Raw genomic sequence first — 12,420 nt, 5'->3', positions numbered from 1 at the left:
GGAGAAGGTAAAATTGTTGTAATTCGTCGACTGCATTGAACACAACCTGTGGCATGTATGCCTTGTTACAGCATGCAGTTAATATATTTGCTGTTTGCAGTTCTTAAATAAAAGTAATAAAAACGAAATAATGAGCACTTCTGATTACTTGGTGAGAGAGTTGCTTGTGCTCCGATGCCAACTGCCCACCGCATAGCTTAAAGGCACGAGTTCTGCGTGAATAGGCCACACTGGGCGTAACATGAATGGCATAAATTGGCAGCACCTTTGAAGAAAATAGTCTTATGAGGTTGCAGCACCGCATCGCCCAACTCTTGGCGTGGAGCCAGCCATTGATGTCGTTTTATCTCGTCATTGGTCAAGGCGGCAGCGGCACCAGCGGCAGTATGTGCGGTAGCTTTGCTGCGCCGTTCCTTCATAGCATTTTCCTCCACTTCAACAGAGGACAACAACATCTTCCGTGTGCAAACAATTTGTACATTCTCTCAATTATCTTGTTTCTTCCCTTCGTTTTTTCACAAGCGTAGTTCATCCCTTCCCTCATGCGTTGCCACCGTTTATTTTGAAGTTCCCGCGCCTTTTTCTGCACTCAATGCCATAGTCTGCCTTGCATGACACCGCACCGAGAGACGAGAACAAATTAAAACATAATACTAATTTAAATATTAATCAGAAGAAATGAGAGCCCATATCTTGTGTGCGCAAGAGCGCTTGAAATATGGATGTGGAGTTGATTGCACTGCATATGGGGTAAAGCATGACATGGATGTATATATAAAAAGTATTGTGCTTTATAGAAAACAATGCGGAGTATTTATTCTCACATATTTGCAATTAAAATAATTCATCAACGACATCGCAACCTCTTCGAGTACTTCGAGTCCTTTTCGCGCGTGTTTCGCACCATTTCTTTCGTCTGGCAACCAAACCACAACTTGCGCTCAAACGAGGTGTGATAGCTGGGAATTTCTCGCTCGCATCAAATCATTGAAACTGTTGTGGACGTGCTGTGCGAAATCTGCTAGTGCACTTTTCGCGTCGGCGCTGCGCGTTTTCGATCTGGGCACAGTCCCGAGGTAAGCCGTGCATCGGTCGCCGATTCCAATCGGCAAAATGTTACCAGCGAAGACTCCGACTTGTGCCGCCGCAAGCGTGGTGTTTACATTTTGCGTCGCTTAATCATTCATTTCTCCGCACCGTCTGCGGGCTGAACATCGCGAGGAGATTGGAGTCAATGTGGGTCCACGGCTGACGCTGCCTGCCGACATGGCTCCTAAGTCCCGGAAAATTGCCATTATGGGTTTCCGATCTGTGGGTGAGTAATGTTTTAAGCCTAAGCCACTTCGCCTTATCGCAATCCCGAGGCCGCGCCGTCCCCTTCGCGGTTGGCACAGATGGAAGCGTTTGCCAGATTTATTTGATGTGTCACCGTCATGCGTTATGCTCGTACCGTTGAGGGCTTTATTCTTTCGTTGTGTGCGCCGGTAAATCTGCGTTTTATTGCTGTGTTGGGCGCTGGTTGCAGCATTGCAGCAACATCAGTATCTTGCGTTCCGCGCAGTGATAACGCATATCGTTTGTCGTGGCCTTTACATTTTGCATGGAACTGCTTGCGGCTTCTTAACACTAAATCGGGATTCTTTCTTGGTTCAAGCGGCCTGTAATTTAACGTTTTGTTGGCTGCTGATTTTTGTGATTCACCCCATGTAGCCGTTTCGATAGGCAAAGCTGCATGATTTACGGCGCGTGGCCGTTACTGGGGTGAAGAACAGGATGTCGCTTTTCAGGCATTTCCAACAAGCTGGTTACGCAAGGCTGCGCATGTAGGGATGATATACAGCTAGTTCGCCGCCGACAAACTCGCATGTTGTGGGAGGGGCGCGTGGAAGCTCCGCGCGCGAACGTTGCATGATCACGTGCGTCCTTGACTCGTGCAGGAAAGTCGTCGCTTACGATTCAGTTCGTGGAGAACCAGTTTGTGGATTCCTACGACCCTACCATTGAAAACAGTAGGTGTTCCGCAATTTATGCTTTGTAGACAGTGAAGTAACAGGCTACCTCTCACTACAATTGCCGTACTTTCCAGCATTTCACAAGACTGTGAAGGTTAAAGGCCAAGAGTACCATCTCAAGCTTGTAGACACAGCTGGGCAGGTATGTTGTCCAACTTGCATAGTACAATGAAGCTGTTAAGTATTGTAAGCTCTGCATTTTTGGGCACAGTTAATTATGAAAATAATACTGATAATAATTATAGCCATGTGGATGTATGCTCACCAAGCTAGTCTTGTTAATGTTCCTGAGTGCATAGGTTTGCTTCATGCACTATAAAATGCAGTAGTCGTGATGGTTCAAAAAGTGTTTTCAAGATTGACTGCTGTGAACTGAGCATAAATTCTTTATGTATTTCTCGCTTGCATAATCTCTTGTGTGCCATTATTTCACAGGAAAGGGAATTTAAGCAGCCCGGAAGCATAAACATCATCTCCTTATAATTTCATGGACCTTCTTTGTATTTTCTTTTTCAGGATGAGTACTCCATATTTCCCCAGTCCTATTCCATGGACATTCATGGTTACGTGTTGGTCTACTCCATCAATTCTGCAAAGAGGTGCAGTGAAAACATTTTCTTTTAGCCCATTCTGTGTATTTTCTTCTGAATTTAGACATTTAGTTGTGTTTTGTTTTCTTTTTTCCATCTAGTTTTGAAGTTGTCAGGGCACTCTATGAGAAGCTCCTGGACATGACCGGAAAAGTACAGTAAGTACTCATTTGCTAGGTCACTATGGTCCTTCTTTGCTAGGTATTGACTCAGTTTAAGGATGCTGCTGTAATTGGCGTAAAAAGCAGAGCCAGAAGAATCGGAAGTTCATATGATGGAAAATACATTATATTAGATGATGCTTTGAAAGGAGCAGTTTTATGATGCATACTGCCTTCCTTTGCCTACATCATTGTCAGATGGGGGGGGGGCTTGATGACTCAATAACCACCAAAATACGAATCGGCACCAATGGGGCCACAGTATCATTATTCATTTGCCTTGTTCATTGATGTCTGTTTGTTGAAGGCTTGAGAAGTAATGCGTAATTGGGTCAGGGCAAATGCTTGGCGGTCAGCTATTGCTTGCGTGTTTGTCTGTCTTGGTTCTAAGTAGTCCGGCAAACCTTTGCTTGCAGCTGGTGCAGTACCTTGTTTTATTGGTTCTGGGATGCTTTTTACAGAATTGGAAGTGTTAAGGCTTTTTTGGAACAATAGGCAGTGAAGGAATAAGTCAATGTTGTCCTGGTCCAGAAAAGGTTGTTTTATTCCCAATTAGTGCGTTTTTAGTGAATTTTTCTTGGAGTAGAGCATCGAGTGTTGCACACTTAGTTGCACTTCTTGTCAGGCCTTAAGTTGTGGCCTTGGCCTCTTTGCATTTGTCAGCTCCAACCTTTGAACTGTTCAGAAATTGATGCAGTATTCCATGCAGCAGCAGTCCTGAGTTTGCCGTATTAAGCAGCCTGAGTAGTGGCTCATGGTGTGCAGTGCTTAAACAGTAGTAAGAGCAGAATCGCATCTCCTGTATTCAAGGACAGCTTTGTGTGGCTGCGCTGTGGACGCTGCGAGCGGGTGGTGACAGCTGCTGTGCATCCGTGGTTGGCTCGTGAGTGCATCACAACGGTGAACTTGTACAAGCTGTTGCGTCACGCTCAGATTTGTGGCATAGCTGCAGGAAGTTGCCCCCAAATCTGGGCACATCATTTCTAGATGGAAACATTCCCTTTGAAGAAATGGTTTGTTAGGGTTTAACCTCCCAAAGTGACTCAGGCTATGAGGGACGCCGTAGTGAAGAGCGCCGGAAGTTTCGACCACCTGGGGTTCTTTAACGTGCACTGACATCGCACAGTACACGGGCCTCTAGCATTTCGCCTCCATCGAAATTCAGCCGCGGCGGCCGGGATCGAACCCGGGTCTTTTGGGTCAGCAGCCGAGCGCCATAACCACTGAGCCGCCATGGCGGATTCCTTTTTTTATGATATAAGAAATGATTAAACTACTTCGAGATGATTGGTACAAAACTGTAAAGTAATGGAACTGCTTGGACCGAGTTACTTTTAATTGTAACCCATCTGCAGTTCAAAGCTTTCTGTACTGCTGGGATTCGCCCACTTGGTAGAGTTGCTGGAGATGTAACTGTCTTCTTTTTTCTTCTTGGGGAGGAGGGTTGTGCATGGTGCGTATAGGTAACTACTATTACAGTAACTACTATTTGTTATGGTCATTTGCCGGCTCATTTCTTTCAGTGTTCCCATTGTCCTTGTTGGAAACAAGGTAGACCTCAGGGTTGAAAGGTAAGTCAGGAGTGGGATCCACCTTCTCTTTCTCTCCTGCTTTTTTTTTTACTTAGTGCCTAGAAATGTGGTGAACAGTATTTAAACCCAGTCACTAACACTGTGGTTGTCTTTTGGTTGCAAACAGCTTGATTGCTTTGTGTCATACTTTTGCATAGTATGCTCACGGATTTATAAACATGGATTTTTTTTAAATATCTGCCAGATTGTGTCTCTAACTTATACCAGGCTGTTTCAAGAGAGGTGTTTGGAATAGGCTGTGCTGAATTGTAAATTCAGTTTCGAGTGCCACTTTTTCCAAGTTAGGACAATTTTACCCCCCAGTGTTCATTAACATAGTAAATCCTCGTTGGTATGTTCCTGGCTCGTGTGCTGAAAATTGTGAGCAATAGAAATATGTTCCTGGATAATATGATTTCCTGGCAAGAATGTTCAGTAGTTAGCCAATCTGATTGTATATGTTTAGTAGGCATCCGGAAATGCATGAACGTGTCCGGGCCGAGCCTGGTGGCATGCAACATCTGCAAAAGAGACTAGCAGCAGTCAGCCGCAAGGGCGGCTTTTCCACAATGGATCAGTGCAGTGTGGCAAAGCACTCGAAAATGCCGTGTGAGCCGGTTGATCCTGGGGGCCTGTGACACAATCAGTAGCGGCAGTCAGCTGTAAGAGTGGGTTCCTCATAGTGCATACATGCAGCGGGGCATAGCGTCTGAAAATGGAGATTGTGGTAGCGAAGAGGTCTCAGTGACTTTTGCCCTTGATGTGCCAGCAAGTGCTAACAGTCTTTTATAGGAAGTGAAAGCGGCAGTGAATGCTTTTTTACTTCATTCTTTGTTACATTTTTCAAAATTTTTGTGGCTTTTGTATTGTACTGTCATGGACAAGGAAGACGAAGAAGCAAGCAGTGGTATGAGTAGAGTGCTTGTGCTAGGCCCTGTGGGTTTGAAATACGGGGTGCAAATACATTTTCCCCGCTTAATCACAGCTGACAGTTCAAAGCTGCCGACCCCACCCCCTGATCGTTAGTGCTACGGTGCATGTAGGCCACGGCGGGCTTTGCTCAGAGGGAAACAAAGGAACAACACTGGCTGACACAGAGTGGCATTTATTGTTGGAACAACAGCAACGCCAGCTGGCAAAAAAATACGCTAAGGAATTGAGGTCCGACTCGCCAGCAAGGTTACGAGCGAACATTCGCCCACACTGGAGCAAGAGAGAAGCTCCTAGACCGGTCGGGACGACCTTGTGGAAAGTATTCCCATGAGGTCTCACCTCAGCGGCGGAGTGCCACGCCAAAACGTCGGCACGCAATGAGTTGCCAAGCCGAAGAGAGAGCTGTCTCCTGTGCCACAGTCGCAGCGCTGCTGCAATGGCTTAACTGGCAAGTGATGAGAGAGATGTGTCGAGACGGTGGCACAGCTGAATACCTTGATCTCCTGCTCCTACACTTGTAGTTTCTCAAAATTACTTAGAAGGAAAAGAAAGAAGGAAAGTGTTGTGCGACGTCAGTGCATGTTTATGAACCCGAAGTAGTCGACGTCTTTCTGGAGCTGTCCACTAGGGTGACCCTCACGTGCAGCTTTGGGATGTTACATCGCATATCATTGCAAGAAGTGAACGTAAAATTAATTTGAATGCAAGATAAATTGCATCGTTATCTTTAGAGAGAAAGCATATTCTTTCAGTACTGCACCTGCATATTGACACCCATAATTTTTCTTTTTTTTTCTTCACTTTTGTCATGCTTGTGTTAGTAGCACACAATGGTTTTGTGCTGTTGGGTCTGCTCAAAATTAATATCAGTGGTGCTAAAAAGTGTTTGCAAATATATTATGTTGCTGGGAGCATGAGTTCTGCCTTACGTGCTTATCTTCGGTGATGTGCTTACCTTTGGTGACAGGGTTGTTAGCTACGAGGAAGGGAGGCAAGCTGCTGAGTACATGAAAGCAGCTTTCCTGGAGGCATCTGCAAAGCAGAATCAGGTGAGCAACATCTTATGCCGCTTTCATGGTGAAAAGATGTCATTACGAAGACAAATATAACATAACAGCTGTTACACGAACATTCTATCACAGATTGCTCACATCGTAAGCAGGACTGTTCTTACTGAAACAGACCAGTGAGTGGTGTGAACTCTTCTTGGTAGCCTAATTGTTTTATTATTGGAAGCACAGAATTACCTACAGTAATCCCTCGTTATAACGAAGTCAGCGGGACGGCAAAAAAATTCGTTATAACCGCTCGAAAAAAAGCTAAAACAGTCGAGATTTAATTGTGCCACAACTGTGAGGAAGCTGGCGGATGACGCCGCGCGGCGTCCGCCAGCTGCGGTGGTTGCTAGGCAACGGCTCAAGGTCGGTCTCTGTGCCTCCTCGGAGCACTGCCACAGCGAAATCGCAAGTTCGTGGCCAATGTAGCTTTCGCTACAAAGTTTGCTCGTAGCACATTTGTTACTTCTCCCAGCAACTCAGTATTCGTCAGCGATCCTCAAAGATGATACAGTTCAAATTTCTTATACCAGTTTATTATTTATATCAAGAACAAGCTTTAGCTCATTTTTGTGATCCAGACAGGATCCAGGCTGATCGACAGGCCGGCAGGCTCGGCTTACTTCCCGTCAGGGTTGCCGTTGGGAATTTTTCAAAAAGAGCCAGAACTGAAGCTAAAAGTAGCCAAAAGTAGCCACGCCACCTGATCTTGGCGCCATATTTGTAGCCAAGTATATTATAAGCAACTTTTATTAATGAACAATAAATAATATCATTTTGAATCAACACAAAAACACAGAGTAAATAAAGAGCGCGGAATTTTGGGCCTCTTGCTCGGCCTTCAAGCATCAGGTACGTTGCAAATAAATAAAAGTTCAGCCCGCGTAGTTTATCTAGAGTAGATAGTATTCTTGCCGGTGTAATTTTGGCACACTCTCTTCAACAACCCAGCAGGAGCGTTAAACGATGATGCTGTTTTTTCTTGGAGTTGTAGCCCAAATTTCATTCACAGTATCGCCATAAGCAAGTCCAGCTTCATTTTGTTACGGATCTCTGTTTTCGTCAACTTCACACAAGAGAACACGCGCTCTGAATCAGCATTAGAAATTGGAAGGGTCAAAATTTTCAGTGCTCCTTGCGCCAGGTGTTGAAAAGGGCATTCGCCGCAAGTGTCCTTGTACGATGCCGCTGCGTGCCAGAAAGTCAAACATGAAGTGCGATCAAGTGCACCGCTAACACTCTGCAGCTAGCGTATTTCAGACACCAGTTCGTTGGAGGAATATATGCGTCGAGGAGGCGCGCGCGCATCAAGGACAGCAATGAGGACAGCAAAGCTTGGAAATAATTGTTCTTTTCTGTTCTTGCTTGCTATTGTATATGCAATTGGAAAAAAATGGCTAGTAAATGCGCCAAAATAGAAGTTCAAAGTAGCCAGAAAGTAGCCAAGGAGCCAGCGTGAAATTTTCATCGCCAGACGGGGTCGAAAAGTAGCCAATTTGGCGCAAAGTAGCCACCAACGGCAACCCTGCTTCCCGTTCACACAAGAAAAATACAAAACAGCCATGCTGCCATAAAGTCTGCCTCCTAAATTCGAGCAGCGACAGCATGCCTGTGCAAGAGTGGAGCTTTCGGCAACGACGCTGCCTGCAGGAACGCCGGGGCCTGCAGGAACGCTGCTCCCTGACTGCCCTAGTCGCCGCTAAGCCTAGCCGGTTTTGCATCGATGCCGCAGCTGTTAGCGCTTCGGGACTGGCCAGCACTCAAATAAAGACGCTACACCCGGCACCCCTTTACTGTCAACCGGCCCCATAATAAAAGAAACTTTAGATTTCCGCGACGCCTTCAGCAACGGAGCTAGCTAGCAGACGGCAGGCGAACCGCATCAGGCAGGAGCAGCACCAAAGCGGATGAAGTTTGCTTGTATCGCAGTCATTACCTCTACCCACAGGGCTTGCTATGACCTTGAACAAACAATACTATTGCGTTTTCAGACACCGGCGGCCAGCATCAAGGCTGGCAGGCCTTGTAGAGAATAAAACATACCACCAGAATTAGGTGTCTATACTCCTTTAATGCACAGATTCTATGGTGACACTCACAACTGGTAAAATTATTAGTTCTGGAGGGGGCTGCATAGTTTTCTGGGATTTAAGAGGCACGTTTGAGTTGTGCTTGGCTGTGCCAATTCCTTTCGCCTATTTCCTTGTGGCTAGTGTGGACTATTTCTTAGTGGGTGTGCGGGATTTTGCGAGTGCCCTTTTGGAAACTTGATTGATCTCGCATGTAACCATTTAATGCATAAAAAAAAAGTCCCTGTTTTCCTTCCGCTGTTGCATCAAGGATGGTATACAATGTGTGGATGTGAGCAAATGAGTTCATATTAAACCGAATGCCAGGCCAGCAGTCAAAACAAATGATTATTTCTTCCGTTTAATGACACTTAAGGCGGTTTCAGCAGAGAATTGATAATACTGCAGGCTGTTGTTGAGAGCTGTGCTATGCTGTAGCTCTGTGGGGGGGAGGGAAGACTGGCATGCTTAGCATAGGCTGTGTATTCGCATGTATCCCACGACGGCAGGTGTTAAGCCCCAGAGGTAGACAGGCAGTAGCTAAGACATGAAGTTTAACAGAGTACACTGTGGGGCCAGTTGGTCATACATAATCTGAACGAAGAAACGTAGCGTTTAAAACAGGACACAGAAAGATGAGGACAGGACAGGGCTACAACTTACAACTGAATGAAATCGATAAACGAAAGACACATCCCTTCTCGAGCAAAGACACGCATGCGCAAACTTGAAAGAATGACAAAACTGTGATAAACTAGAAAAAACCGGTAAAAGAAAAAGAAAAAGAGATGAAAAGGCGTGGAATAGCCACCGGTCATGAAACTGTTTACAAACATTAAGTGCGTCTTAGAAAGTCTCTTTCTTTTTCCATTAGATAAATAGATGGTGTGCTAATGCACGTGTCATTACCGCGTTGTGATATTTCATGAGAGATATTTCATGTGTCTTTCGTTTATCGATTTCATTCAGTTGTAGCCCCGTCCTGTCCTCATCTTTCTGTGTCCTGTTTTAAACGCTACGTTTGTTCGTTCAGATTGAGTAGCTAAGACCACAGCTTGCTCCAGCTTTTCACGAGATGTGACCAGTTCTGTCTTTTTTTTTTCCAGAGTGTGTTTGAGATCTTCAGCACCATGATTCAGCAGATTGACAGGGCCGACGGCAATGTGCCTGAGAAGCAATCCTGCTGCATCTCCTAATGGCTTCTTTCGACAGCATGAACTCCGCTGCTGACTCTGCTCAGAGACTGCGTTGAAGCTTTTGGGGCTCCATGCCGACTCTGCTAAGAGACTGCGTTAAAGCTTTTGGGGCTCCTTGCTAACTGTGCTCAGAGACTGCGTTAAAGCTTTTGGGGCTCCCGGTAGAAATAAACAAGAGGCCCAGTGTCTTCGCTTTTAAAGCTGCTGCGGGATAGGACTGTACTGTGCTGATCAGGAAGACATGTGGAGGCTGTTCATTGCACGTGTAAGCTTTGCTCGGAATTTTTTTTTTCTCCTTTTGCCATCATCGTGACCGCAGAAAAAAATAGCGGTGAAATTTTCGCCTGTTCAATGGTTAATGCGTGATCTAAGCTGCAGTGCTTGATTTACATCAGTTTGCTTTTTTTTTTTTTCGTTTAGTTCGAGGCAGGCGCTACTTTTGGCCAGCCTTGCATCAAGCTAGGCGAGCCCACCAGCCGTGAATGCCGGTTTTCTGCTGTTCATACATTTTCTCGCTGGGGGCGTAACTTGCACAACTGTGTTGATCGACGTATATTTTTGCGTATTGAATCCACTGTAGATTGTTTGTACTATAATGATGAGCAGTGCTGTCTGATTTGTGCCTTGAGTTATTCTTTTTTGCAGTTACTCGTTTATGCAGTGTGTCTTTGGTGCATATGTTTTTAGATAAAGGAAACTGCCTTTTGGGGTTAATGTTTGAGAATGCCTCTCTGGCTGTGTTTGAAATGCTCCTGCATGTGTTCCAGTACCTTTCATCGTTCTTGGGGAAGGGGTTGGGGGGGAAAAATGTAAAAATTGTACTTACTTCATTCTTCTCAAGATTTGTACACAACACAGCGTCACAGTGAGCTTTTATTACCACTGCTAGAGGGGATGTAGCTAGCTAGCGACTACAAGGACATTGTGTAAATGACATGGAAATGACAGTGTACTGCCGAATCTGCAGATCGCAATAAAACTGTGATACAGAGTCAGCTTGTGGATTGCTGTGAATGGTTTTTTTAAAGTTCTGGCTAATGGTCGGCTAATAGTCTCTCATACACCTAGGAATGGTGGAGGACTGCTGTGGTTAGGTGGACAGCTGTGTAAACAGCAATGGGGGTGATAGCTCTGATGAAGGTGGTAAAAGCAACAGTCCACGGAGATGCCACACGTATGTCACTGCATCGATTCCCATTTTTAATGCCATGCAGCACTTGCTAAGAACGTCTTAAAAGGATTCTTGAGGGCTAAGTGAAGGGTGCCTGTATTAAGACTAATGCATTGTAATGAGAAAGGGGCTAACTTAAGAGGAAATGAAGCCCTTGTAAGCTAGAAAAGACAAAATGAAATGTACATACTGCTACCTAGGCTATTTTCGCAGGTAAACTGATATCAAGAGGGTTTTTGGAGGAGCAGATCTCTTGGGCTACGCCGCACTGCCATTTACTTCTTAGCGGTTACGTTTCTTTTCGGTATTGTCTGGAGTTTGAACCCAGTGGTGGGTACCTTCAAAGTCTAATTTTCACGCCACTAAATACATCTCTTGCTGCCAAGCACATCTGCTATAGCCACAAAGCATCGAACAAAAACTAGATAAAGTTGACTTCTATGCAGACCTAGTGAATTTGCATCTTACTGCTCCTGCTAGATGTGGAACTGGGGTTTGATACTGGCTGCCATGCCTGCTTAATACACCAGAATATACCCGAAGCTTCACCATGGCAAGGATGCATGCATTGTTTAACAAGGCGACCAACTGGATCCACAAGACAGTTTTCAAACAGGTGAACTGTGCTGAAAGCTACGCAAATAAAGTACAAATGATAACTGAAAGTTTGCCTAAACTGATGCATTTACTATTCAGTTTTCTGCAATTTCATCGTAAACAAATGAGTTGAAGCACCAGTAAGAGTGCTTGTTCCTAGCTCAAAGATACTTTTCAGTGCTTAGCTTTCTTCACAGCAGAACATGGTTCATTCACTGGACATTTATGTATGAACTAGAAGAAGTTGAGTGCTTGTAATAGGTGCCCGTAATAATGCAACTACTGCATGTGCCACTGACGATACCACATGCAGGTTCACCAGTGTGGCCTTTCTGTACTGACCCCCCCCCCCCCCCTCGAAAAAAAACATTTTGTAGTGAAGTATGGCTCATATGCTTTTTTGCACAAATGACTGTTAGGCTTAAGACGCGCTAATGTGCGAAATGCATTTTTCGTGAATAACTGCCACCCCGCAGTGTTGGAAAGTTGCAACCAATGCAACTGCTGACTGTAATTAGTCATTGGTGGTGGGAGCAGTGCAACATCGGACTGGACGAGTGTTACTTGTCTTTGCCAATATCGGTACAGTCTCCCATGATGACTAGAGCTCGGAGTTGGTAGTTAAAGGGTTAAGTAAAAGAAAGCTGTGCAAAGTGGCAATGTGACTTTCATCTAATCTAGCCATGGAATTGAACAAATTGCGGATGTCTGCGGATATTCTTTCTCCTGTGCATACATTACAGCCTGTTACAAAAGATCTCAAGGGAACAGGCACAGGTCAACGTGTTTGCATGAACATCTTTTTTTATTGCAGTTTCCAACAATATTCACTACCTCTCTCCCCCTTTTATGACAGACAGCTGTCATCACAACCATTTTCAAACAACATCGCTAAAGTCTTGATAGGTTCTGTATTGAAAGCACATTCTCTAAATTGAGGATTTTACCAAATCAAATTGCAAAAACAAAAATAATAAAAAACAGAGATGTTAAACCCTCAGCTTATCATCTTGAGTTTCTGGTTTATTCTAAACATTTTAAATAAAAAAAATGTAATGAAAAAAA

General features: G+C 44.8%; 1 protein-coding gene across 2 annotated transcripts; it reads left to right on the top strand.

The window, feature by feature from the left end:
• Positions 1–912: 912 nt before the first annotated feature.
• Rheb (Ras homolog enriched in brain) lies at positions 913–10,582 on the top strand. Of its 2 annotated transcripts, XM_089548903.1 has the most exons (8): positions 913–1,315; positions 1,938–2,009; positions 2,087–2,154; positions 2,529–2,611; positions 2,704–2,760; positions 4,287–4,334; positions 6,235–6,316; positions 9,498–10,582. In XM_089548903.1, the coding sequence occupies exons 1-8, from the start codon at positions 1,267–1,269 to the stop codon at positions 9,585–9,587; spliced, it is 549 nt and encodes a 182-aa protein (XP_089405029.1). In that variant the 5' UTR covers positions 913–1,266; the 3' UTR covers positions 9,588–10,582. The 2 variants fall into 2 exon arrangements, with proteins under 2 accessions (XP_089405029.1, XP_089405030.1); XM_089548904.1 differs by lacking the exon at positions 4,287–4,334.
• The last annotated feature ends 1,838 nt before the right edge of the window (positions 10,583–12,420 follow it).

This window comes from Amblyomma mixtum, chromosome 6, assembly GCF_055824585.1.
Source record: "Amblyomma mixtum isolate Tamu chromosome 6, ASM5582458v1, whole genome shotgun sequence".
NCBI classification, from domain to species: Eukaryota; Metazoa; Arthropoda; class Arachnida; order Ixodida; family Ixodidae; genus Amblyomma; species Amblyomma mixtum.
This window is presented reverse-complemented; position numbering and strand designations above follow the sequence as displayed.